This window comes from Dermacentor albipictus, chromosome 9, assembly GCF_038994185.2.
Source record: "Dermacentor albipictus isolate Rhodes 1998 colony chromosome 9, USDA_Dalb.pri_finalv2, whole genome shotgun sequence".
NCBI lineage: Eukaryota > Metazoa > Arthropoda > Arachnida > Ixodida > Ixodidae > Dermacentor > Dermacentor albipictus.
Window position 1 is genome coordinate 120,744,324 of NC_091829.1, and position 25,474 is coordinate 120,769,797.

At 45.9% G+C, this 25,474-nt stretch overlaps 3 protein-coding genes across 3 annotated transcripts in view; 2 read left to right on the top strand and 1 right to left on the bottom strand.

The window, feature by feature from the left end:
- Positions 1-9,255: 9,255 nt before the first annotated feature.
- Positions 9,256-11,724, bottom strand: EloB (elongin B). Its single transcript, XM_065445087.2, has one exon. It carries the CDS (start codon positions 11,576-11,578, stop codon positions 11,222-11,224), a length of 357 nt encoding a protein of 118 aa, XP_065301159.1. The 5' UTR covers positions 11,579-11,724; the 3' UTR covers positions 9,256-11,221.
- A 288-nt stretch (positions 11,725-12,012) lies between these two features.
- LOC135912591 (uncharacterized) lies at positions 12,013-18,126 on the top strand. The gene has a single exon (XM_065445085.2). The coding sequence runs from the start codon at positions 12,328-12,330 to the stop codon at positions 13,711-13,713; it is 1,386 nt and encodes a 461-aa protein (XP_065301157.2). The 5' UTR covers positions 12,013-12,327; the 3' UTR covers positions 13,714-18,126.
- A 433-nt stretch (positions 18,127-18,559) lies between these two features.
- Positions 18,560-25,474, top strand: part of LOC135912593 (uncharacterized) — a 269,120-nt gene continuing 262,205 nt past the window's right edge. The window contains exons 1-2 of the mRNA XM_065445088.2: positions 18,560-19,349; positions 20,413-20,451. Of these exons, the coding sequence (XP_065301160.2) occupies positions 19,301-19,349; positions 20,413-20,451 (88 nt within the window). The 5' untranslated portion in view covers positions 18,560-19,300. The remainder of the gene's footprint in view (positions 19,350-20,412; positions 20,452-25,474) is intronic.

Genomic DNA, 25,474 nt, shown 5'->3' on the forward strand with positions numbered 1-25,474 from the left:
ACAAATTATGCTAGCACAATAAAGATGGCCTTTTGTACCTCAATTAAATGGGTTTAATGGTGTCCCTGTAGATGCTTCCCTCAACACGCACAAGGGCACTGGGGTTCAATGTGCTAAAGCAACACAGGCTATGTGAAAAATGGCAGCCTTGTACTAAGCTCCCTACTACTCCCAGGTGAATGACTTTTTAATGCGTTGGCATTTTTAGTGTGCTTCACAGACTTTCTGGCGGCTAACTATCTATCTGTGTATCTATGTTTGTATGTATCTGTTTTCCCAGCAACCTGGGTCAGTGTGTAGTCCATGGTCCAATGGCTAGAGCATCAAGCTGTGGTGCTGAGGTAACAGGGTTCGATATCAACCATCGGATCAGCTTGGGCCGCCGAGTAGGTGGCAATGTGTACATGCGTGCCACTCTTCAGCGAACCTTTTTCACGCCGACATGGGCCCCTGTAGATGTGGGACTGGGTAAGCACCGCTGTTCGAAGAAACTAACTGATGCCGACTTGAAGCACTGGGTATTGTGCCAATCGGTCCGTGCTAGTGAACCAGCTTAGGTGTCACTGGATATGTGCCAGTAAGCGTGCGACACTTTACAGTGACAAAAAAGAGGGCCTTTAAATTTCTTCGATGCTGGGCGGAATCAAACCTCGCAACGGAGGTTCCTCATGACCCGACACCTTCACAAATGCATTGGGTATGCGCTGCTCTTCAATGAACGTCTTTCACGCCAACATTTTAGCGAGCTGCGCCATGAATGCACTGGGTGTGTGCCACTTTTCAGTGAACCTCCTGCCAACTTGGGTCAGTGTGCATGTGCCACTAGTCGTGTGGTAAGCGAGGGAACAATTATCTGCATGCGTGCACACCAGCGCGCCCCACTTGTCTCAGAGGCAAGCTTCTTGGCAGTGCCACCAGATAGTGCAGTGTGGTTGGAAAGAAGTGCAAGAGAGGAGCCCGGCTGCCTCGCGACGCGTTTCTCAGTGTTTGCACACAACAGTGCGCCATGCAATCCGCAAGCCATGCGCAAGTTTCGTGGCAGTACCACTTGATGGCACTGAAGTGTTCTTAGGGAAGTGCGAAAAAGAAGTCCTGCTGCAGTACACGCCTCGTACATAAATTTTTTTCTTTACAGGGGAGGGCATTGGGTCAACTTTGACCACCTATAATGCACCCAACATGGGTTCTGTGTTCTGTTTGCATCCAAATGCAGCTGCTGTGGCTGGGTATCGAACCTACAGCTTAAAGAGGCCATGACACCAAGTTTTCGAGCTTGAATTATGCCATTGCATGTTAAATCGTATCCCGCTTAAAGCTGACAATATCAGTGCATTTGGTGGTGTGTGAAATTTGTATCTGAATCTTTTTATGTCGCCAATTTACCATAGATATTAGTCTGGCTACACTGGCTGGTAATGAAATGAAAGCAGATCCCCAGCTACAGCTCCCTCGTAGTAACGGAGGCCATGCTTGTGTGCATTGTAAGCACTAGGAGCGAATGGGAGAACTGGAATGGCATCAAGGTTGCAATGTGTTGTTTTTGCATGTGTGACTCGTCAGGCAGCTCAAGGTGGTTTCTACAGGTGCTGTCAGGTTGGTACTGCTCCTACCGTGCGAGTGAAAGAATTGAGGGCATAATTCAACAGTGACACCTTTGTTGCACCATCAGGCACCAGAGCTCGCAGAGCAAGACATCCAGACTGTCTCGAAACAGTCGACAGAGCAGGGACCACACACCTCCTGATGCCAGAATGGCGGTATCTGTTGGTGGGAAGATTTAGAGGCAGCAGTTTCTAATTGAAAGTTCAAGTTAAAATTTGCACTGAGAGACAAGCATTTTGTGGGCACATAACCATGTTGGCCCCTCTACTCTCAGTTATAATTATAAACTGGGAACAGTTGGAGGATCATGTAATGGCTGTTTAATTGAGCTAAGCTGCATAATGTCAGAGCCACTGTAGGTTCTTCTACCTCAGCTAGAGCACATATGTTCAAGCACCACAAAGCACAAACGCACATTATTGTTGTGATTAATAGTAATGAACATAGTTTAGGTGTAGGCAAAACAAGGACAATAGAGGTTCTTAGTAGGGCATTTATCATCAACTTTACTAAAATCATTGTACCTTATCACCCAAATCAGTACCTTAGTACCCAAATTGTACCTTAACTTGCGCACCGTTCAGCAGAAGTGTGCGTACACTCCTACTGGCAGTGGAACGTAGAACACTGTGGTATGAAGCCGACCAAGCGGAGTGCGAGGGTGTGTCTACCTAGTTCTCTTGTCATTCTAGAGCCAAGCTGAGTGCATGTCCCTGGCGTCTCTGGAAGATGTACTCGTTAGAAAAGTGAAATCATGGAGTTCTGTGTAGTCAGCTGAGCATTAAATTGATCAAACATGAAAAATGGGCAAATCGGTATGGAAGCATGGCTAAATTAGAACACGAACTACTGGGGCACAAGCTAGGGCACGAGAAAAGATGTGACATGGCACTACTTGCAACTGAAAGTTTCCAACTGCAACTGAAATTTAAAGAATCTAGCATCCAGTTTTTTGACATACAGTTATACTTCGAGCCTGATTGTGTTTGCTGGAAGTACCAGCCCAGATCCAAAAAGCCAATCCTGGACTTTCGTTGCAGCCACTCCAAGTTGATCAAGAATGGTATTGCTCTGTCTAGCCTAAGGAACGCTTTGTTGAAGTCATGCCTCCACAAAGTAGGTGACGGCATGTCAAGGCAAGTAGCCCGGCTCCAGATGGCGGGGTCCCCACAGGCCATCATATCTGCATCGAGGAAAAAACTGCTCGAAGGATTAAAGAAGCAGGGAGTGAGAAAGGATACACATGAGGCTGGGGGGACAGAGAAAAAAAAGCTGGCCGTCATTCCCTATGTCCACTGCCTGTCGCATAGGTTGGAAAAGTTAAACAATAGGTCTGGTTGCAGTGTTAATCATGTAAACAATTTTGGTTCATGCTCAACTTCAGTGGTGTATTCTGTGCCTTTCTCATGTGGAAAAACATGTGGGCCAAACTGGCCGATGTCATAACCCTAGGCTGAAAGGGCATTCCAGCTCCACAAAAGCGACTGCACACATACATCTTGCAATGCACGTAAGAGACTGCAGCTCCCAAGGTAAATGCACACCCTAGTTTGATAGTACTACAGTCCTTTATAAGCACACAGATCAAACAACAAGAGAAGTTGTAGAGGCTCACGAGATAAAGAAAAAGGGGGCAGGGTGTGTCAGTCATGCTTCTATAGTGCTTCATGACACTGAAATATCTTTGCTAGATACAACCCAACAGGTGGAAATTTTTGGCGAGCTAACATTGATAAGTAGTCTTTTTTTTTTCGTTTGCTTACTTTTCTTTTTTATGCCATTTGATGACGCATGATGACATCGAACATGTCGGGTTTATATTATCTCTAACCTTCCGAATAAACTTTCAGTTGCAAGTAGCCCCGTGTCCTTTCTCGTCTTGTGCCTTAGCTTGTGTCCCAGTAGTTCGCACTCTGAATTTAGCTACCTGAGCGTGTGAAATGCGAGGAGCAAAGAGTAAGCAACATTCCACTAAACATAAAACAGTTTCAGCCTGTCAGCAAACTTCTTACCATCTGTAGTTTGCCGGAGATGTGTACATTACAACACTAGTAGCAAGATCTTGTGATGCTTCCTTTAAACACAATGCCTTAGACACATCTTTATGTTACACAAGTGTTCTTGTTGAAAAAAACATTTAAAGAGACATGATTACGCCACTGCCAAAAATTTACACCAGCAGCGAAGTCGAGCACACTTGGTTACTGAAATAATAGGTCCATTTTTGCACCACCACCAACGTGGCGGCACACATTTACATATCCAGTAGTCTGCAAACAGTAAGAGACAAGCTAAAACTCTTTAATGTCTAATGTTCCCCTACCAGCAAGCTGGAATGAAAGCCTTTTCAGAAACTCATCACTAATCCTATCCCTGTCCTTTGCCTCAATTCATACCAGTGTGGTGGTCTCTTGTAATTGAACGAATTAACACTGCATGCTCATATTTCCACACACCACGTAACAAAAATTACCATCTGTGTCATGCACACCAACACCAATGCGCTTTTGGTGTTGTGTTCTGTAGATTTAGTAAACAGCATCCATATGCATCCATATCCATGTGGAAGTCGTAAGGGAATACATCTACTTAGGGCAGGTAGTGACTGCGGATCCGGATCATGAGACGGAAATAATCAGAAGAATAAGAATGGGCTGGGGTGTGTTTGGCAGGCATTCTCAGATCATGAACAGCAGCTTGCCATTATCCCTCAAGAGAAAAGTGTATAATAGCTGTGTCTTACCAGTACTCACCTACGGGGCAGAAACCTGGAGGCTTACGAAAAGGGTTCTACTTAAATTGAGGACGACGCAACGAGCTATGGAAAGAAGAGTGATAACTGTAACGTTGAGGGATAAGAAAAGAGCAGATTGGGTGAGGGAACAAACGGGAGTTAATGACATCTTAGTTGAAATCAAGAAAAAGAAATGGGCATGGGCAGGACATGTAATGAGGAGGGAAGATAACCGATGGTCAGTAAGGGTTACGGACTGGATTCCAAGGGAAGGGAAGCGTAGCAGGGGGCGGCAGAAAGTTAGGTGGGTGGATGAGATTAAGAAGTTTGCAGGGACGGCATGGCCACAATTAGTACATGACCGGGGTTGTTGGAGAAATATGGGAGAGGCCTTTGCCCTGCAGTGGGCGTAACCAGACTGATGATGATGATGATCCATATGCTCCTCAAGTCCGAAGACACCTTAGGGACATAGTCACTTTTCTAATCGGTTCTTATAATCAACTGGCATGTTGCCAAATTGAAAAACCGATTTTTCTTTTGTTTAAGAACAATGGTTACACGCAGAAGGCAGCATATTGATGTGAACTACGGTAGTTGCTTGGGCTAGTTGGTAATTCATGATCAAAAATAACGTACAGCGCAAAGGACAAGGACAGCGAAGACGACATACACAGCGCTGACTTCCAACAAGATTTTATTACGTTGCCACATCGTGTGTATATATACAAGAAGAGGCATGCGCAGAAAATGTACGACAGTCACAGGGGGTGTCCCAACAGCAAGTCATTGAACGGAAAACCAGGGAAATTGTGGAAGCTGATTTCATCAGAAAACTTGGCAGTATGTGCGTTAGTGCGCCCTCAATCGCGCTGACCCCTGGTGAAGTCGCGTTTCTAAACAGATAGTAATTGTAATGCTTAATTTTTATTTTTTCAGGTGACCATGTTCTTAGTTCAATGACTTGCTGTTAAGACACCCCCTTTGACTGTCGTACATTTTCTGCGCATGCCTCTTCTTGTATATATACACACGATGTGGCAACGTAATAAAATCTTGTTGGAAGTCAGCGCTGTGTATGTCGTCTTCGCTGTCCTTGTCCTTTGCGCTGTACGTTATTTTTGAGCATATTGATGTATGCATAGAAGGTAATCATCTCCACATGTTTCTTACGGTTGCTTAAACCGAGAGATGAACATGTAACGTTTTGTGATAGGTTGGCACGTCGACACTCGGTCAGGGTTTTCCCCATTGTGGATGGTGGGGGAAATGTCGCCCACTGCACCGACTGAACCCCTTTGATGGGGATTCAGAATGGTCGATTTGGTCGAAGTTTCCAATTCTTTTTTTTTTTTTTGCAATTCTCAGGTATTCCTTTACCATGTGGGGAAATATTGGAAAGAAGTTTGATGTAGGCGTTCAGGAAATCACTTTTTTAGTGTGCTGCTGACAAAAATTGGGTAGAAAATCGGGCTGCAGGAGGTGCCATTGCACTGCGGATTGCTCAGCTTTCCTTCGACAAAATATTGCCACCTTGGTAGTGTTGTAAAGAGATCAGTGCCATATTTCACCACGCAAAACTAAAAGCAACAAACAAAATGAGGAATAACTGATGTTGCAGTTTGCTTGTAGCCTCTCTTCCCTCCATAGTGATTCATTACTGCTGCCATGTGCACACAGGAGGCATGCTCCTATTGGCTAATGCAGATTTGAATGGTGGCCTGCAGATTTACTTATCCCAGCGACGCTTGGCAATTCCAGTAGGCTGCGTCGCTGGTTCACATTTCTTTTGCTACTACATCCAACATGCAAGTGTTGAATAAGTGTAGCATGCAGTGGTCGTGTTGAAAGAATGAAAAATAAAGCTTATTTGCCATGTGTACACCCCTTCTCTATCATGGTCGCAAGATGTCCACCCGTCAAAAATTTCTGGGGAGAACCCTGCACTACACATCCTGAATTTTCATTTCAACTCGCAGTAGTCAAAATGCACTTCACCAGTGCTTTTCATTGCCTGTGATGACAGAACAGTCTAGATTAAATTAACATCCATTTTCATGAAAGCCGCCTCTGAGAATGACAGAAAGCTGAGCTAGTTGGTAAGGATTCATTATGCAAAATAGAAGTGAGGCGTGCAGACAGGACACAAGAGAAGTGGACAACACGAACGCCGACTATCAACTGAAGGGAGCACCAAGGCGAAAAATGAAAGAAGACACTAAACTCATCTGCGCATGCTCAGGAATGGTAACACCACATGTCAATCCGGTACACGTGCTGGTCTACGTGAGGCACTTAATCTCTTCCTTATGTAAAGTAATCGAAGGCTGACTCACGCACGCACTTCCACCATTATAGATATGCCATGCCTCCACCATAAGACGCGTATCTTCATTCTTATGCCTGTACAATATCGCGCATTCATCTAACTCTGGCTTGCAGTTACAATCTCGGCAATGTAGCGAAAGATTAGAAGGCGAACCACCGGTTAACTACCTTTATGCTCCATTAGCCTCTGATTGATACATCGTCCCGTTTGCCCTACGTAGAACTGGCCACAGCTAAGGGGACAACACGGCGTTCGTGTTGTCCACTTCTCTACTCTTGTGTCCTGTCTGCACGCCTCACTTCTATTCCGCCTCTGAGTATATATGTTTAACCACTTTCCTAGAGTTATGCATGCTTTGTATCCCAAGACGTATCCAGGATGAATAATTTATGCAAGCGCTTCTGAGCCAATTTTCAGGATTGAAGGCAACGTGCAATATAATGTACATGGGGTCACGTTGAGGGTGTAATATGCAGTGTGAGCGTATCGTAAACTTGCCCTTCCAGGATTTGGCCCTTTAGGCCACACAATGTGATCCTTCTTACGGCTGAATGAAATTGCAAATTGGTAGAAAAGAGCTAGTGGTTCGCCATGATGACAAGACCAATCTAAACACCTGCCCCATCACCCCCTTCCCCCCAAAAAAACATTGAACCCTTCCACTATGTGAAGATGGAAGACCAGTGAAGCTGTTCAGCACACGACACAGAGGTGACCCAGAATATGGGACAAAAGTATGAACATATTTGTCCTAACCTGTGGTCATCGTGGCAATATAGGTATGCACACACACTCACGTATCACCTGTTATTAAACATGTCCGTCACTTATGACAACGAATGACTCATACCCCTGTAAACGTGGCTTCCCCATTATGATGGCAGAAAAGAAATTCTACGCTGTAATGATGAGCGGCAACGAAGCCAGCTGTGGAAGACTACACTCGAGCCATTGCTGATGATGATAGTTTTTTTTTTTTTTCACAACGAAACAAGCTGTGGAAGAAGACGACGACAACCGCATGAGCAGTGGCACTAGCGTGTTTACATGGTTGGCACCAGGAACTTTTTCAGTTTCTTTTGAAAAAGCTGTAGAAAAGATTTTTTTCAACGTCTGTTCTTACCTTTGTGCCTTGGTCTTTTTTGGGTCCCACGTGTGAAAGGATAGCTCAAGGGCGCATTATAGGTCCTCGACCCCACAGGGGTATCTGCCATTGAGCTTGGGCCCTTTCCGCACTATTGCCAGGATCAGCCTACACGACGATTTGTTTTTGTGAACATATCGGACACATTTTTTTTCCAGATCCTAGCCATAGAGAGCCTCCCTGTAAAAATTAAAGCGACCAACCTTTCATGGTAGCCCTGGAGGGGCACACGAATCTTGAGAGTGCAATGGTAAACCGTGTTCTACCGAGACATATATTGTTAGGACCACTAAAGAGAAACAAATAGTCAGTTCAGACCGGTGAAGTATTTGTTCAAAACTAATTTTATTAATTTTGCAATAAGAGGCTAACATGTTAGAAGAAATTTAGGCGAGCAGACATGGACACAAGGAGAGGGAAATGGACAACACAGTGTGCATGCCTGCACGCCCAACTTTTTTCTAACGCGAATTTCTGACGCAACTAGCCCAGCTTCCTGTCCAAACTACTGGAAGAGAAAGTGAAGGCCAAACATCCTTTTTGTTATAATTTTACGCCGAAACTCCCACACCGGTACCGCAGTGCAACATTGCAGATTTCAACGCATCCTCTTCTACCTGGGCCATTATGGTGCAGTAGACTTCTTGAAACTCTCCACTCTAAGCCTCTGGCTCCTTTAGAATACAATGCAGTCAACCTTTACCATTGATGAATTAACTAGTCCCGAGCTGATGTTGTCAAACTTGATTTCTAGTCGGTGTGGGAACAAGGCAGCACCAGCAAATGTCTTGCTTTGTATCTTTTTCTGGCTTATATACCAAGTCTTTTTTCGTGGTAAAAGGGGCTTTCTTCGAATTGTAGGCACATAATTTATATATAGAGCTAGGATAGCTTTTTTTCGCTGGTGTTCGTTTAATGGAGACATGTTTCACTTTTCTGTTGTCCTTTTTTTTTAATTGCACACCTCGCATGAGCACATTTAACATCTGCATACCAAGACTTACAAACTGCTCTTCCCATACACCAATCCTAATGTGTACATCGCTCAACTCATCTATACTCTCGAATATTTCCCATTTGCCAATTTCTGAGCACGTACTGTATCGCACATTTTTTTCTTGAGCAGTGCGGCCACAATTATTCGCAAAGGTGAATCCTTGGCTTGCACACTTTTATAAAAAGTGTTATGTTCTCTCACTACAACCTGACGACTCTCTTGAGTGGGCATAAATGACAAGATGGCATTACCCAATGTGCAAGCTCACCCCAACTGAGTGCATCTTGTTGCCTGACGCTAAGTGCCAACACTAGCTGCAAAAATTCCAGTCCCTGGAATCCTTTTTCCAGAAAATACAAACGAAGCCACAGCTTTCTAAACTGCCCTCCTATTCAAAGAAAAAGAAATGGGACAAATTGCACCAGAATGAGCTACACAATGTACGTATGCACAATTGTAAAACAAACTGCTTTAATGTGCCAAATGGGTCTGCTACACAATGAATTTTCCTTAAGTACAAATTTTTTTTTTACCATTCGGAACAATGCATGTGCCTCAAGGCTATTAAATACTTGAGTTTATATCAATAACAAAAGTAATATCTGACCTACTCCCACTAGCTGTCAACAAATTTCTTCTTTCAAAAATAAAGAAAATTGCACCAAATTGTGTCATTCATCCTAGCATTACACACACACACAACTGTCTTGGTTGTTACAAAAAGCTCCTAGCTAAACATTTTATTAAAACAAAAGAAATACGGTGAGCAGCATAGTTGCTACACAAGCCAACAACCAATTTAACTTCCCGCTCCCAACACTACCAATTTGTTTAAAGGCCAGTCAAGAAACTAGCTCAACATCGAGCCAAAAGCCTCCAATGAAAAGCATTCACGAGAGCTATCACAACGACGGGCATGGCACCGTTCCATACAACAGTGCTGCAGCTGCCAAAAGTTTGTGCAGCTTAGTGCATTGTTAAGGCTAATGTGAAAAGCTAACCTTTGTTACAAATTACAAAAGTTTTAAATGAGGGGACAATCAAACCTCTAACACTGTCATAATGTGTGTCAGTGAAGACGGGGGCAGAATCTCAAAGACCAGAGTAGTCGTGCTGTTAAGAAGGATGCAACATTTACGTTTCACAATGATTTATCAATTAAAAAAAAGCTTGAGAAGTCAACTGCTGAGGCTTATACTGCGTGGTCCTTGCACCACGAGAAAAAAAAAGTATCTGAGAGTCAGTTTGCTAATATGCTGTACAAGCTGCGAGGTGAAAGAATAAAAATGAAATGCCATTATTGCAAACTCTTAAGTCAACCTGCTCATTAAACGGGCCTTTCAACAAGTGTAAATCCACAAGCTGCTCTTCTTTGCCTGGCCAAAACGCAGCAAGAGCCGTGCCAAGAATAGTTTATATTTAGCTCGCATGCAAGCCCCTGAAGAGGAGGTTGTGTATTCCTCCACTAGTAACACACCGAACAGCTTCGCACAATTCGTGTAAAATATTTTAAAAAATTGGGCGATGTGGAGAAAACCTTATGATATGAACAACAAAACATGAGTGCTGCCATCCGGTGCCGAGGCTAACTTTTTAACTGACTGTTGGTGCGGAGGTAAGAACTGTGAAGTCATCCCGGAAAAAACACACACCTAAATTAACGGAGCTGGTGAAACTTTTCAGGGCGGGCGCTTACGCAAGTGCTGCGATCAACCTGAGAATGAATTGCAAACGGCGCAGGGAGGTGAGCTTGCCACAACGAAACATGCAGTGTTACCGTTAAGAGGTCGCGGTTCAGGCGTGAAAAAATAAAAGCCAAAGAAAGAAAAGGAAATCCTTTCACCCTATCTTCCCCGCCGTGTCTCGAAGAAGTTTAAACAAGCAGCGTCATTCCCAGACAACGCGGGCGGCTGTTGGCAACAGCAACCACGTGACAGCCGAGGCTTGAAAACAGACAAATCGCTTCTCTAGAGACGTGCAAGAAAATAATAAAAATTAAATAAAGCACTTTATCTCACACCGTCACACGTCACAGCAGTTCGTAGTAGTCGCCCACCAAATCTGTTTTTGTTTTCTTTTTCGGTTCCGAATCGATGGCAGTCCGGCAATGCAAGTAGTGGTGCACACACGCAGCGCACTACGGCCGCAGCCGCGGCGGCCGAGGAGCGACGAACCAAAGGAGGCGAAGCAGAGAACGGAGTCCCCAAAAGAGCTGTAGGCACTCGGCGGTGGTGCGGACGAAATGGGTGGCCGAGAGGAAAGGTTCAACCGTGGTCGAGAAAGGAAGAGTTGAAAAGGCGTAAGAACTCATTCTGGGTCCAAGAAAAGGGGAGGCAAGCGCGACAACGCCGCAAGCGCTGTTCGGAGTGGTGGCGGGGGCAAATAAGTGGTCGGCGGCAACGCAGCTGTGTCTTCTCAAGCCACCGTTTGTTCGTGGGTCTGCGATTCGGGCGGTTTCATGACGTCCGGCAGCTCGGGCGGGCTCGAGAGCGGCGTCACTTCAAGCGGTTCGAACTTGCCCGTGTCGGGGTCTCGAAAAACGAGCCCCACGGTGGCTGGCGCTTGGGCCTTGGCCGTGCTGCTGTTGAGGCCGTACTCGGTGAGCACCTTGTTGTCGTCCATGCACTGGTCGTCTTTGTAGAGCACCTGGTTCTCGGGCGCGACCTTGGTGATTCCGGCGATCATCTTCTTCAGCTCGCGCACCGAGGTTGTCTCCTTCGCGTCGAGGAAGACGGTGGTTTTTTTCCGCCGCACCATGAGGAACACATCCATCGTCAGGGGCGTCTGTCTCGCCTCGCGCTTTCTGCCGCCTAGGCTTTAGGGCCGAGAGCGACCCGGGCTGTTCCGTTCTTCGAAGGCTGGCGAACGCTTGCGGCGCTTGCCTCTTCGTCGCGGAGATTGTCCGCTTGGGGGGAAGCCGAAGCTCAATGTTATCGCTTCGCTGCTCTCGCTCGCAGCTAGGGCCACTAAACGCGGCCGAATTGTCTAATAAAAAAACGGCGCTACTCGGAAGTCTACTGTTAAAGATACGACCCTCTAAGACTTTTTTTTTCTTTCTTAAAGTGCTGCAACGTATTTACAAGTATATCTGAGTTTATTGTTTATTATGTGGTATGTTGGTCCAGCGCTTGGTTGTAAACGGTTGTAAACGTGGTTTAGCACCAGCTCGCCAGGGCGGGCTACAGTAGTAGCTAATAGCTTTTGCTTTCCTTTCTTTTCTTTAATGTGAAGAGTTTTAGCAAGGTGAAAACAATGTGGATACCTTGTTTTTAGTTTTAACATGGTTTTAATGCAAGTTTTTCAAGCTGCGCGTGGGGGCGAGCGTTCGTTGTCTGATGCAGACGATACGTAGGTTCGTTGAGCGCATTATGCGAACGTATCAAAGTCGCGGATATAGGGCGTCTCACGGTGGGACACCCCGTAGCGGTTTAACCCCTTGGTAAGGAGCCTCGCGCAATTCCGATGGCCTAAGAAAGTGCGCCAGCGTCATATTTGTAACGCTGTTTTGAGGTAGCGGAAAAATGAAGAAATACACGCAGCTTGCCCTCATTGTCGTATGTATTCTCTCCGTCCTCGCGTTGCTCATTTGCGAGCGGCGATACGCCAACATGAAAGTGATCCTCGAGGTGATGGACGTCTTCGAGACGAAGGAGGCCGCCGTCAAGTGTGACCGGCAGATTGAGCTCCTGCGACGCTCCCAGCTCGACTCTGGCGGCGCCCTGACGCACGTTGTGTTCCCGGTCTGGCGCGAGGTCTCCGCCTCGGAAAGCTGGTCGCTCTTCGTCTACTCGGCGTACTGGGACGTTGCCGAGGACGGAGCGAACGTGTCGCGAATCGTGGCCCTTGTCGAGAGGGACCTACCGGCCGACCTGAAGTGCTTGCTGTGGTTTGACGCCGTGCACCACGTCCGAGCGGACACCTTCGCGGTCACAACGCTGAGCGCAGCTGCCGCCGGCGAGCACGACTCGACGTCGGCCGTTGTCTTGGAGTGCGCCGTCCGTGACATTTCCATCGAGCCCGTCGCTGTCTCCTTCTCGTGGACCTCTGCATCTGGCCGCACCGACGATTCGCAGGTCGTCCCCTTGGAGTCGACGCGGCGCCTGCCGGCCTCCGCGAACGCGACGCGAAACTTCAGCGTCTGCGTTCCTCCGCTCGGCTCGACGGTGACGCCGCTGACACTGGTCGAGTTCGCCGTCTACCACCGCCACATCGGGGTCGACGACTTCGTCTTCTACGACGCGGACTCGCTGCCGGACGCCAAGAGGCTACTCGCCGCAGTTCCCGGACGCACCTTGGCCAGCGTGAAACTGTTACCGTGGAACTTGCCCCGGCGGTTCGCAAACGTGTCCGAGTCGGCGCGCATCGCAGACTGCCTCTTGCGAACCAAAAAGCGGGCCCGCAGCGCTTTGTTCCTGGAGATGAACCAGTTCGTCTCGCTGGCTGCAGCAAAGGACTTGAACCAGCTGGCGCGCGGGCTTTACTCCTTACATACATCCGACAACAGAACGAGCACACCATTGGTGCTTTTTCACACGCACTACTTCTGCGACGAATTCTCGGACGACATTGTGGCGAGCTCGCTGCAAATACGTTTTGTGACCCAGCGTAAGGTCAAGTACCATCGACTGTCGGAAAAGCACAAGGTGTTCCTTGTCGCCACCGGCTTTACCAAAAGTGTAGTGGCCGCTCTGAGAAGCCCGAATCATCCCGTTGAGAACAACGTCCTTGTTCCCGAGCGCTCGGCCGTAGTCAACGTGTACAGGAAGTGCAGACCACTTTTGCCAGTCAGGAACACGCGGGAGCACTATGTGCCGGACATGCACATGACGAACTTCCGAAGTCTGCTGTTCTCATCGAAATTGTATCGCTACTTTGAAAAGCAGCCATACGCAAGCTTATTGCTGTAGACTAAACGGAGTCGCCGCAAGACGTGCATGATGCACTAGCACTGCGCTGCTGACCTGCGCAGCAGATTCGATTCCAGCTGAAAGCCAAAGATAAACCCGTGTCAACATCCCTGAAACAGTGCAGTGAAATCTGCAGTGGCATAGGTCCTCAGCCAGCTGGGACAGAAGATGCTCCAGGCTGTGTTGGTGCTTTAGCTAGTGTGCGTAGTCGCTGCCATTCCATCCATTGTGGCTCTCAAGGAGACACTTGTAGTACATCCTACCACTTGATGTGAAGATAAGCTGTTCGGGTGTCTTGTGTCTTCTACCTCGTGTTCTCACTCGCGCTAAGCCTGGTCACTGTGGTTAACGATGAGGCTTGTCGGCCTCGGGCGCCTCCTGAAAGGGACACTAAAGGTTACCATGAAGTCAAGTTAAGGTGATAACGCAATGCTCTGGAACGTCTAATAATCCCGAACGGAGCTTTAGGTAAATGCGTGACACGATTTGTGACCCCCCCAGCAACATTCCGTTACTAGTCCGATGACGAAGGCACTCCTCATCACAATTTATGTCACTGGTACTCAATTACTCGTATTAAAAAGGTACGAGACGGAAGAAAATGCTAGTTGTCTACTTATGTTCGATTCTAAGAAAAAATAACATTTTGACGTTACCCTTCGGTAGTATGGGTGGTCGAAAGGTTTCGTTTTTCGCTCGACTCGCGTGCGTTTTGGAGTTTCAGTTGTTTCGTTATCGCGTCGTGCTGCGCTTGTTCTGCAGACTCGCGAAACTTGCATTTGGAACAAGCAGCGAGAATGCCACGTCCATGTGATGTCGTGGTATGCGCGAACGGTGCGCGGAACTTGGCCAAGGGCAGTTGCAGCGGCGAATCCAACGTTACTTATCGCTGTGTGCCAACGAGTGAACCTCCGTTAGAAGTGGTTAAGTGCCGTACCTCTGCCTCGGCGCATTGGCAAAGAGCCCAAAAGTCGCATAGTGCGCTCGCTGAACTTTCGTCCATAGGATTACGAGTTCAACGCCGCCTTACTGAAGTCGTGTGGAGTGCCTTTCAAAGCAATGCTCTCCCGTAGCGCTGTTCCGTCGGTCTTTCCTGCATTCTCCGAAGCGCAAGAACTGCAGGTCGAAGACGGAGCGGTGAGTGCGGTATTTGGTTTCGCCAAGGAAAAGCTACAAATGTCCGAATATGTACAGCCCTGACATACAGTTGCCGTCGTCGTAGTACGTAACGACGCCGGCAGCGCGAGCCCAGCATCGCGAACCAATTTGTCGTTGTCAGGGTCGTCCATTGCAACGAGCGTCCTTATCGTCGCGCGCTCAATTTCTTTCTCTATGGCGCGCTTCCCCTTCCGCCAGTTCCGCTGCAGTGTAGTTCCGCTTTCGCGCTGGAGGAGGAGGAATAAACATTTATTGATGAGGCAAAAAGAAATGGCGGACTGTCGGCTTTGTCTGGGCTCTGTTTCTGGCCGCGCGTTCGCGTTTTGCGCATAAAAGCCGTAGCGCCGTCTACGGGCGCCGTTACGGCGCAACGTCACTATGAGACCATGACGTCACCACTCCTCGATCGGAGGGCGGGCGATTCGAACTGCGCTAGAAGTACGCGGACGCTTCGGAACGCATTTTCTCTTAAAATAAGTATCTTCTTCGCATGAAACAAGCGTTTCAAGGATTCAGGGATGGTATTTCAACAGTCCACATTGACTTAACATTAACCTTTAGTGTCCCTTGTACTTTGCCAGGCACACAAGGGTCATTGTGCACTGCTCAAATGCATTACGTCTTGTTGCCCTGGCACTGGTCTCGATTGCAACGTGTTCCGTGGTGGTTCTCTACATTCCCACAAAATCACCAGAAAAATTGTTTCTGTAGGATTCGTTGTCGCAGGCACAGATCTACATCTTGCATTTCTTATGAGTATTACATAATGGCTCTGTGTACACTTTTGCACCTATACAAGGTTAAATGTGCCCTCATTACTCTGCTAACTATAAAGCAGCACACACTTGGCACATTTCATTCTGGGGTAGAAATGGCCTGATGTAGTGCATCACATCATTTTGCATTAAGAAAGTACGTTGTGAAATGTGCGATATGTGCTGGCAGCTTTGTGTCGTATTTATTATTTCATGTACTTGTTTTTCGCATAGTAGGTGGAGGTTGCTCAGGTATGCAGCTCTCTAAAAGAAACAGCAACATTCATCTGTATGCTAGTCTTTATCATTTTAAAGAAAGCCACCATGTGCAAAGAATGTGATGTTGACGGTATTACGACTTGAACTTGTTGGTAATACATTATGGGCATACTAACAGAGCAAAAACAGACAGACGGAACATGAACACAGTGCTGACTTCACACAGTGAATTCACTTTATTCTAATTCTGGAATAAATCGTTGTTGCACTGTGTTTATTTGTTTTGCCTGTCCTTGTTCGTATTTGTGCCATTTGCACATCTAGAATTGAGGTCATATTAAATGTTTTAGTTGGTTGCTAAACCCTTGTGTTCGCTTTAGCTTTGTGCCACTCCTGCATTGTACTGTGTGTGCACACACGCACAGCTATTTATACGGCATTTCGTGCTCTCAATGATTGCTTTCAAAATGCTTTGGCACATTTTTATGCTTTCTTCTAATGTTTGTTTTGGTGTGCGCTCTGTCCACTATGTTTTACAGGGTCCAATTCCCGTCAAATGTTGAAAGGCCAACTGCAATGAAATTTCACTTTGTGGTGATAAAAAATATTAAGCAAGCATATATTAATAATTTTAAAAATAATAAGAAAACATGGCGTGAGGTGCAATTACAAGATCTGTAGTAATCAGTTGTCAGAGGTCTGATGACCCAACACTGTATGTCTTAAAATCATATCTTTCACTGTGTTTCTTAAATCTATTCTTTTCTTTCTTTATTGCGATAGCAATTATATAGACACTGTAGGCACATTTCTGCCGCGGGCATCATCGTGAGGTTTTGTATAAAGTCCAAGGGCAATAAAATAATTGCCTCATGCCGTACGCTTTATGTGCAAGAGTGAAAGTGTGCAAGAGTGAGCCAGCGATCGTGGCTCAATCGGAGGAAAATGGGAGGAAGCACTCTGTCTTCCATCGCATGCTAAGCTTGAGGGGGAGGTTGAGTGTGTTCTTTTACTTTTGGGGGCCCAGCTGCACACACCCGCCCGTGCCGCTGTATCTTCAAAGCCATCTGTGACGGGTATGGAGTCCACCACGCTCTGCATTTTCACGGCTTAGTTCGTATTGATGTTAGCGGCAGCATGAAGGTCAATTCACTTGCTTTTTCTGCGGCACTTACTCGCTCCAGCGTTTTGACAGCGAGTTTCCGCAGTCATTGAGTGCGATGTCTTCATGTTTGCTTGTACGCATGTGACACTATGCTTGTTAATTTAGTAAGTATGCCTACATTTACAATTTTATATGGCTGATAAAACTACTATCCTTACTTCGAATAGCTGTCCACTAATTTGCTATCGCAATCGATGCTTCGCCTTTCGGGCAAAACTGCGACATTGTTTTGTTTGTGGAACAGCTTGGCTAATGTTAGCTGGAACACCTTATGTATGACTGAAACAGTCTTTGCAAAGCACCAAGGCTGTTGACTGTCTGGTTTTTTTTTTCATTAACAGCCTTTACATAGCACCTAAGCAGATGACGCATGCACCTAGCAGTTAGTGCATACGGCGCAAGCCCCAGCACATTAGTTCTGAGATTTTAAGCGTGCCGTGGGTGCTCTTGGTCTCGAATTTCTAGCCGAGAAGTCATGTTGGTTCTCAATGTTCTGGGGCCTGTGTCATTTCTTATGCATTTTATTTATTTATTTATTTATTTATTTATTCGCATTTCAAATGAAATTTTGCGGAGGAGCTTCTGTACAATTTTGTACATTATTTAAACCTAGGCCTTTTACACTGTCTGAAATTTCAGTGCAGCTAGCCTTTAAATGCCACCGTCAAGTGATGGAAATGTGTGTGCATCATGCAGGCAGACTTCTTTAGTACTGATGACACTCCCTAGAGTAAGAACTCTCTCTATATTTTTTTGCTTTATCAATGCTAGCAGTGATAGCAGCACCGAGTACAGATCACTGAAGCAGCAGTGGTAGTACTCAAAGTGACCTTCGAACTTTTAAACCAAGCTATACATTGTTTTGGGGCTATTGTCTGGACTATCATATTATGTGTGAACCTGATACTTCTTGCTGAATGCCTATTTAGTTCCGCCGTGTTCGGATACAGGTAAATAACTTCCATTCCTAGGTATTCTTTTGCAGAAAAACTTCCTTAAGGATTAACAATCTGCTAAACTCTGTGGTATCTGACACTTGCCAAATCTGCCCCATTCCAGGAGCTTGTAAGTAGACCACCTTGCACATTACTGAATAAATGTGTTGTTTATGTTGAAGCAGAGTGTGAGCATTTCTGGCAGTCCAAATTGGGAAAAGGAAAAAAAAATGTTGATGGAGTAAGTGCGGTTTTTCTCAACAATGACTGTGCATCCTTCAAGGTGCAACTCCCCATAGTACAAATGGCATTGCACTGCTCGACACAAGGTCGAAGGTTCAATTCCCAGCAAGGGTGGTTGTATTTCAACAGGAGTAAAATAAAAAAATGCTAGTGTACTCAGTTTTAGGCACAGATTATGGAGCCTCGGGCAGTCAAAAGTAATCCACAGCTCTCCCATTAAGTGACTCATAGCATGTGTGTTGCTTTAACACATTGGACACAACCAGTCAGTCACTTAAATGCAATTTTTATTATGACCTTGCAGTCAAAGTCCTTGACATTTGGCAATCCCTGCTCTTTGTATGCCGCCATGAAGAACTTAATAATAGAAAAGGAAAAGGCACAGCTAAGATGAGTTTGTGATGCATTGTTCATGTTGGTGCTAGTCACCTTAGCATTGTGCTTGAAATGTATTGTTGCAAACATTGTGGCACAAAATGTGGTATGACATTTTCCAGTCTTGATGGGACTAATGGCTTGATCAACTGGCACAAACTGCTCCTTTTCGCTCGGGTTGTTTCTGTGGGACAAGGAAGAGTGATAGTTGACTCCCCCAGCTCGTCGGTATCGCACACTCGAAACGCCTGAGAACGCATGCCAGCTATCTCGGCCTGTGGCACTCACTGCTGCCAAAATATCCGCCAAGGAAAAGCATGTTTCTGAAGAGGGGCCCACTATCTCTCGCTTCTCCTGCTTATGTCTTTAAGTGTGTTATCACCCTGGTCTTGGGACGTAGTGGCTTGCAAGAACCAGCGTGTTCCATTGCCCTTTCCTCAATGCTTCTTGCTCTATTGGTGCTGTGCACAGATTCGAGTCTCTTGGGTCACAGTTTGCTCAGGACTCGAGTGCGGAGGCGTAACAGTCCGTTGGTCTTGCATGACTACGTGCTCTCTTGTCTGGGGGCAAAACTACCACGAGCATTTGCCGTCTCTCAGACGCGCACCCGGGCCAACACTGGGTGAAGGCCCTTTGTGGAGGCCTTTGAAGCTGGGCACTGTAGCCTGGGACATACAAAGCGAGCACTTGAAACGAACCTTTGATCTCGACCAGAGCCGTTTCAGCAAACGAAAGGGATGAAGTCTTGTGCACACCTTGTCTCTCTACTCCTAGTCTTGGCAGATGGTGAGTTGTGCCTGCATCATGCATCTTTCTGTAACTCGGTCTCTTTTACCCTCCTTGACCACACGACAGTTTGGATGCCCACCAAGAGATAAGACAGTTAAAATACTCAGTGTCTCCTTTTTCTTTGAAAAAGCTATAAATCTACCGCTACTACTGTGTGTGTTGGGGGGGGGGGGGGGGGTATGCATCTTGTTTGAACAGGATGGTTTGCATGTACTGAGCTTATACTGTTGTGCAAAACGTGCTGCAAGCTTGCCTTAATGAGGATCCCTTTATGTTCTTGGCAATAAGGCTTGACAAATCGGAGCATGCTCTCTTAGTTTGATAGAAAGGTTACTGGCACCACCATTGTCGCATAAAACGTTGCAGCTTGTCTCAGTGTTGACAGCTTTTCTTCCCTTTTAACTGAACAGTTGTCGAAAATGCAAAGAAGTCCAACTGCAACTATGCTAAGCGCTAGTAAAATATAAATGTTGACACAAAGTAACGCAACTTTGACATTTTATTTTTCTTCTTTGTATCTGCTAAAGCATTGCAGAATTCACTATAGGTATGTCAATCCGACTAGTAACTTTTCATTATGCATTGCACCTATTCGTGCATATTTTGTTTTGCCAATACAAGCTCAGGCGCTAAGACCCCACTCGTTTTCCAGTCTGCTTTACTCTCTTGCAGCTTGTATAACAGGACGTTCTTAATTGTAGAACCTAATTATGAGCTATAAGAGGTTGTTACCAAATAATTACATTAATCTGCTTTTTGTTATAGTAGAAAAAAAAATAGTAGTACCTGCAAAATTTAGCATTGGTTTAGGTTACAACAAAATGCAGGTGATTCATTTCCACACAGGTTTTTTGAGTAAATGCTGCAGTCATAGTCATTTTGCATAAAACCGCATGTTTGGAAGCATTGCAAGCGAGGTAACCTTCAAAAAATTTTCATTCTCTGTAGCACTTTGCCATTCAAAATTTGTAACGTGGCTGGAGCTGACAAATCAAAGCTGCATGGGCAGCATCCGCTTGCTGCCTTCGATCTGTGCTTACTTTAGGAATTTGCTTTGCAGGCAAACTTCTCACCAATGCCAAAGAATGCAACCAAAGTGGTAAGCCGTTCTTTGCAAAGATAACTTGTTTACCTCTTGCCATTGCATCAGAATGTAATTGTTTTCTAACATTTCGGTAGGGAGCTTGATTATATAGGTGTTGCACAAAAATTAGTGCCATAATGTGCTTGCAGAAAATCGAAGTGTGGTATTATATAAGAAATCGTAAGTCTTATTTGAGTTGAGGCATGTATATGATTGACTAGTTTCATTCATCTGTTCAACATACTTGTGAAGCTAAAGAGTTCTGACATGACATATTTGACAAATTTTTGGTGTGCGTTAAGTGGAAATCTGCCCTGTAACCCTCATAAAAAATATTTACGAGTGCAACAGTGTTTCATATTAGTACTATAATACTTGTTTGTACAAATCAGTTTTGGTACTGTCACGGCTTGTCACCCGTTTGCCGTCGGCACGTAGTCGTCAACAGGGTATACAAGTCGGTTGGTCATTCTGTACTCAAGCGAACACAGTGAAGGAGTCAGAGTCGGAAGAAAGAGAGAGAGAAAATATTTGTAGACTGACAACGACACACAATTTAAACTAAACACAAGAAACATAACACTAACACACATGCACTTAATCTAGATCAGGGATGAAGACAAAAGTAATAAAACGAACAGTTAACAGTAAATATAGAAAATAACACTACACAAAACACACTTAACGGTGGTCAACTAGACAGAGTTCAAAAGAAAACAAATGATGGCATATGTATGGCCAGAGAGCAGCAGCAAGTCTATAAAGAAGGTAGTCGATGACACAGCTTACCCAAAGGATGTTGGCAAGCCGATTTTGTTGCCGCGGATGTGATCGCTGGGCTGGTTTTCCCGGGAGTCTAGGTCTGACGTCATCCCTCGAGCAGGTTGAGCTAACTTGCGGGGAACTACCGTGAGCTTCGTTGCAGACATTAGTTTGTCATCTCTTATGCCAACTAGTAACTTGCAGTTCAGACGTAGCTAGGTGGCCCAGGCAATACTGGATGGCACTAGCTCTTTGACGCTTTTCAGCAAGATTGTAGGCTCAGCTTCTAGACTGCTTAGCTTGGTCGAAAACCTGCGTTTAAATAACTTTTCCTTTCCCTAGTACCCTGTGTTGGGGAATGGCAGATATTGGTGACAATCCAATCAAGTACACGCACTTCTATGCCGGCTCCTCTCAAGGTCTTGGCCATGCCCATTTTACTTAGGGGTGAGGGAACGGGTGATTCCCCCTGCTTTTGGAGGTCGCGCACTTGTATTGAACCACACATGCACACCCTTGAGTCGTGATGGCCCTCCATTGTCTGTTCACAAACACAGGAGAAACGACGGCAGCCGGCCATGCGGCGCTGTTGGCACACATACACTGTCAGCAATTCATGGACACAGGATTGCACCGAGACACCACATATTTCAGAGTATTGCACCCCTGTCTTCTTAGCAAGCTTCTCAATGCACACGGGGGGCAGAGAATACGCAGGGGTTCCTACAAAAAGCCACCGGGGCATCACGGTTGCGCCGACGGCACAGGGATTCCTACAAAAAGCTGTTAGGGCGTCATGGTCGCGTCAACGACAGAAAGACAATAATCTCTAAACCTGCCTTCTTCTTTCGGCCGCTTGCCCGAGCGGCCGGCAGTAACCGTTATTCTCATCGGTTCCTATTCATCATCATCAGCCAATTTTATGTCCACTGCAGGACGAAGGCCTCTCCCTGCGATCTCCAATTACCCCTGTTCTGCGTCAACCAATTCCACCTAGCACCTGCAAATTTCCTAATTTCGTCGCACCACCTAGTCTTCTGCCATCCTCTATTGCGCTTCCCTTCTCTTGGTACCCGTTCTGTCACCCTAATGGTCCAACGGTTATCTAATCTGCGCATTGCATGACCTGCCCAGCACCATTTTTTTTCTCTTGATGTCAATTAGAATATCGTCTATACCCGTTTGCTCTCTGATCCAAACTGCTCTCTTTCTGTCTCTTAAAGTTATGCCCAGCATTCTTCGTTCCATCGCTCTTTGCACGGTCCTTAACTTGTTCTCAGGCTTCTTTGTCAGTCTCCAAGTCTGTCTAAAACCATATGTCAGCACCAGTAAAATGCACTGATTGTATACCTTCCTTTCCTATGATAACGGTAAGCTTCCAGTCAGGAGCTCACGATGTCTGCCATATGCGATCCAACCCATTTTTATTCTTCTGTGAATTTCCTTCTCATAGTCTGGGTTCGCTGTGATTAGTTGACCTAGGTGAACGTACTCCTTCACAGACTCTAGAGGCTGACTTGCGATCCACTTGCGATGCTGAACTCTTGTACCCTTGCCCGGTTATTCATCATTATCTTTGTCTTCTGCATATTAATCTTCAACCCCACTCTTGCACTCTCCCTGTTAAGGTCCTCAATCATTTGTTGTAACTCGTCTGCAGTGTTGCTGAATAGAACAATGTCATCAGCAAACCGAAGGTTGCTGAGGTATTCGCCGTCGATCCTTACCCCTAAACCTTCCCAGTTTAATAGCTTGAATATTTCTTCCAAGCGTGCAGTGAATACGCAGTGAATATGCAGGGAATGTGCCACCGGTGAATACTTCTTCCAAGCACGGTTCCTATTACTACGACCTTTTGGCACCCATCGATCAGTGCTTTGCCGAATCGAATAATGCCGCACCGTGACAGGTACCCAGGAGGCAGATGCGTCAGGATGCACCGACTTGCTCCATTCCTGCAATAGATGGGTTGCCACATGTGATAACAGCCAAAAGGAGCACGCATTGCACTTCTGATTGTCATTACTTTTCTTACAAGCAGTGCCATGCAACCCGCCGTGGTTGCTCAGTGGCTATTGTGTTATGGCTATGGCGTACAAGGTCGCGGGATCGAATCCCGGCCACACTGGCCGCACTTCGATGGGGGCGAAATGCGAAAACACCCATGTACTTAGATTTAGGTGCACGTTAAAGAACTCCAGGTGGTCGAAATTTCCAGAGTCCTCCACTACGGCGTGCCTCATAATCAGAAAGTGGTTTTGGCACATAACCCCCCCCCCCCAAAATAAAAGCAGTGCCATGCAGCCTTATTGCTGTGTGATGTCGGCAAGTTTAGCCCTGTGTCGTCATGTCACGCTTATGTTGATGATGCCTGATCTGGCATTTCCACACTAGGTACGACCTTTCGAATGAAAGCTCCCTGGCTGTCATTTAAATGCCTTCTCGACTGTTGCATTTATGCATGGTTTTCCCGCAGTAGCACTACAGGAGCAGCAATGCATGCTTTTGTACTTGCACGCAACAGTCCAGAGGAGAGGTGCTCTTGCACCCTGATGTAAAGATCTTTATCGTATGAAATCAAAGTATCTTATGTTTCCCAATCATCACCCTTATCATCCTTTTATGTGCAAGAAACATATGGTAGAGTTCTTACAACTTAATGTGATTCAGTAAACATTTAATGTGGCAAATGTCTTCTTGGCATTTGTTTAACAAGCATTCTATCACTTCAAGTTGTTCGTTAATTCGCCCTTGCACACTAATTTACTAGCCTCTTTACAAGGTCACTTTGCGTGGGGACTGCATCGGTAAAGCAGTAGTAGTGGCAGGTTGACTCCTCAGATTGGGAAGTTTTTCCTTTAGCTACGATGTTTTCTTTCTCCACCAGCTGCAGTCACTGAGCTGTGGTCTTTTTATGCTGCTGAGTGCAAAGTCGTGAGTCCGACTCCCAGCCACGGTGGCCGCATTACAAGGGAGCGGGGTCAAAATGACGAAACGCTTGTGTAGTTAGATTTAGGTGCACATTAAAAAAAAAACGTGGTGTTAAAATTAACATGGAGCCATCCACCGCTGCTACCGTCACAAGCCACTCTGCAGTTTTGGTACATTACACTCGCACCATTTTAATGCGAAAGCATTATATTCCCCATTACGTGAAAATCCGTCGCAGTCGGTGTGACCAAAAGATGGTACCAAAAATGGCTGACGGTGCATAGAGTAAAAACACATCAAAAAAGCTCAGATTGACGTGATGGATTGAATTTCTCAGGCAGATTCCTGTAGACACAGTAAAATAATGGCTTCGGAAAGAAAATTTAGTACATTTTAGTCTGAGTGGGAATCAAACCTGGGCCTGCGGGGTGCGAGATGAGCATGCTTCCTCGATGCCACAACAGCTGCATAGTTCTGGTTGACTAAAGGTGTGGCCTAGTGCGTGCGTCATTGGGCACAGCCACTGAGGAGAAGGTGGCGCCACATCATGAGTGTACAAAATGAGCATGTTCATGACATTCTGAGGTCTACAAATGGTATAAGGCTTTCACAGTCCTACACATAAGCAGTTGTAATTAAGTGTCTCTGCTGAAATTTCTTTTTTTTAGTTTTATTTCTGAAGAAGGGCTAGGTAATCTTCCTCTGCAGTCTTTTATTTGAATCCCAACTTAACGTTTTGTGGAACTGCTAAGTGTCACATAAATAAGAGTGCCAGGTGTATATGAGTTGTTTCTGATAGACCACTAGCTTGTTGCACTCAAATTTTGCAGAGAGGTTTGCATTCCATAGCGAGATTTTTTTTTAATTCCACATTTTTCAGGCATAACTCACCAGTTTTGTCCACAGTATTGCCAAACTGGGTGTTGCATGCCATGAGGCCATTCAAAAAGTTTCTGTTCTGCTGCAATGAAATGGTGGCATCATCTGTTACTGCTGCAGTAAAAACATGGGTGTTCACTATAGCTGTGATAGCAGCAGGCATTTGGCGTGTTGTGACACCACATACCCGAGCACATGATTGGACCCTCCTGCGTCTAGCTATGTGTGGGTTAGCCATGTCTGGGAAAAGGGGGATCCTGGGGGTTGAGCCGATGCTGTGTTGAGCAGATGCAGCACAGCTCTTGGGCCTCTGCTTCACATAGACGCCACTCTCAGACTGACCCACCCGGGGAAAATTGGTAGTTGCCTTTTCCCGTCTCTCTCTCCAATCTTCATCTTTCTCTCTTGCCTTTTCATCTTTCCTGTCTTCTTTTCACTTCATATCACTTCCAAATTTCCGGGCGGC

Excerpts from the sequence above, each read along its gene's own strand:
- EloB (XM_065445087.2), bottom strand. The coding sequence starts at position 11,578 with ATGGATGTGTTCCTCATGGTGCGGCGGAAAAAAACCACCGTCTTCCTC.
- LOC135912591 (XM_065445085.2), top strand. The coding sequence starts at position 12,328 with ATGAAGAAATACACGCAGCTTGCCCTCATTGTCGTATGTATTCTCTCC.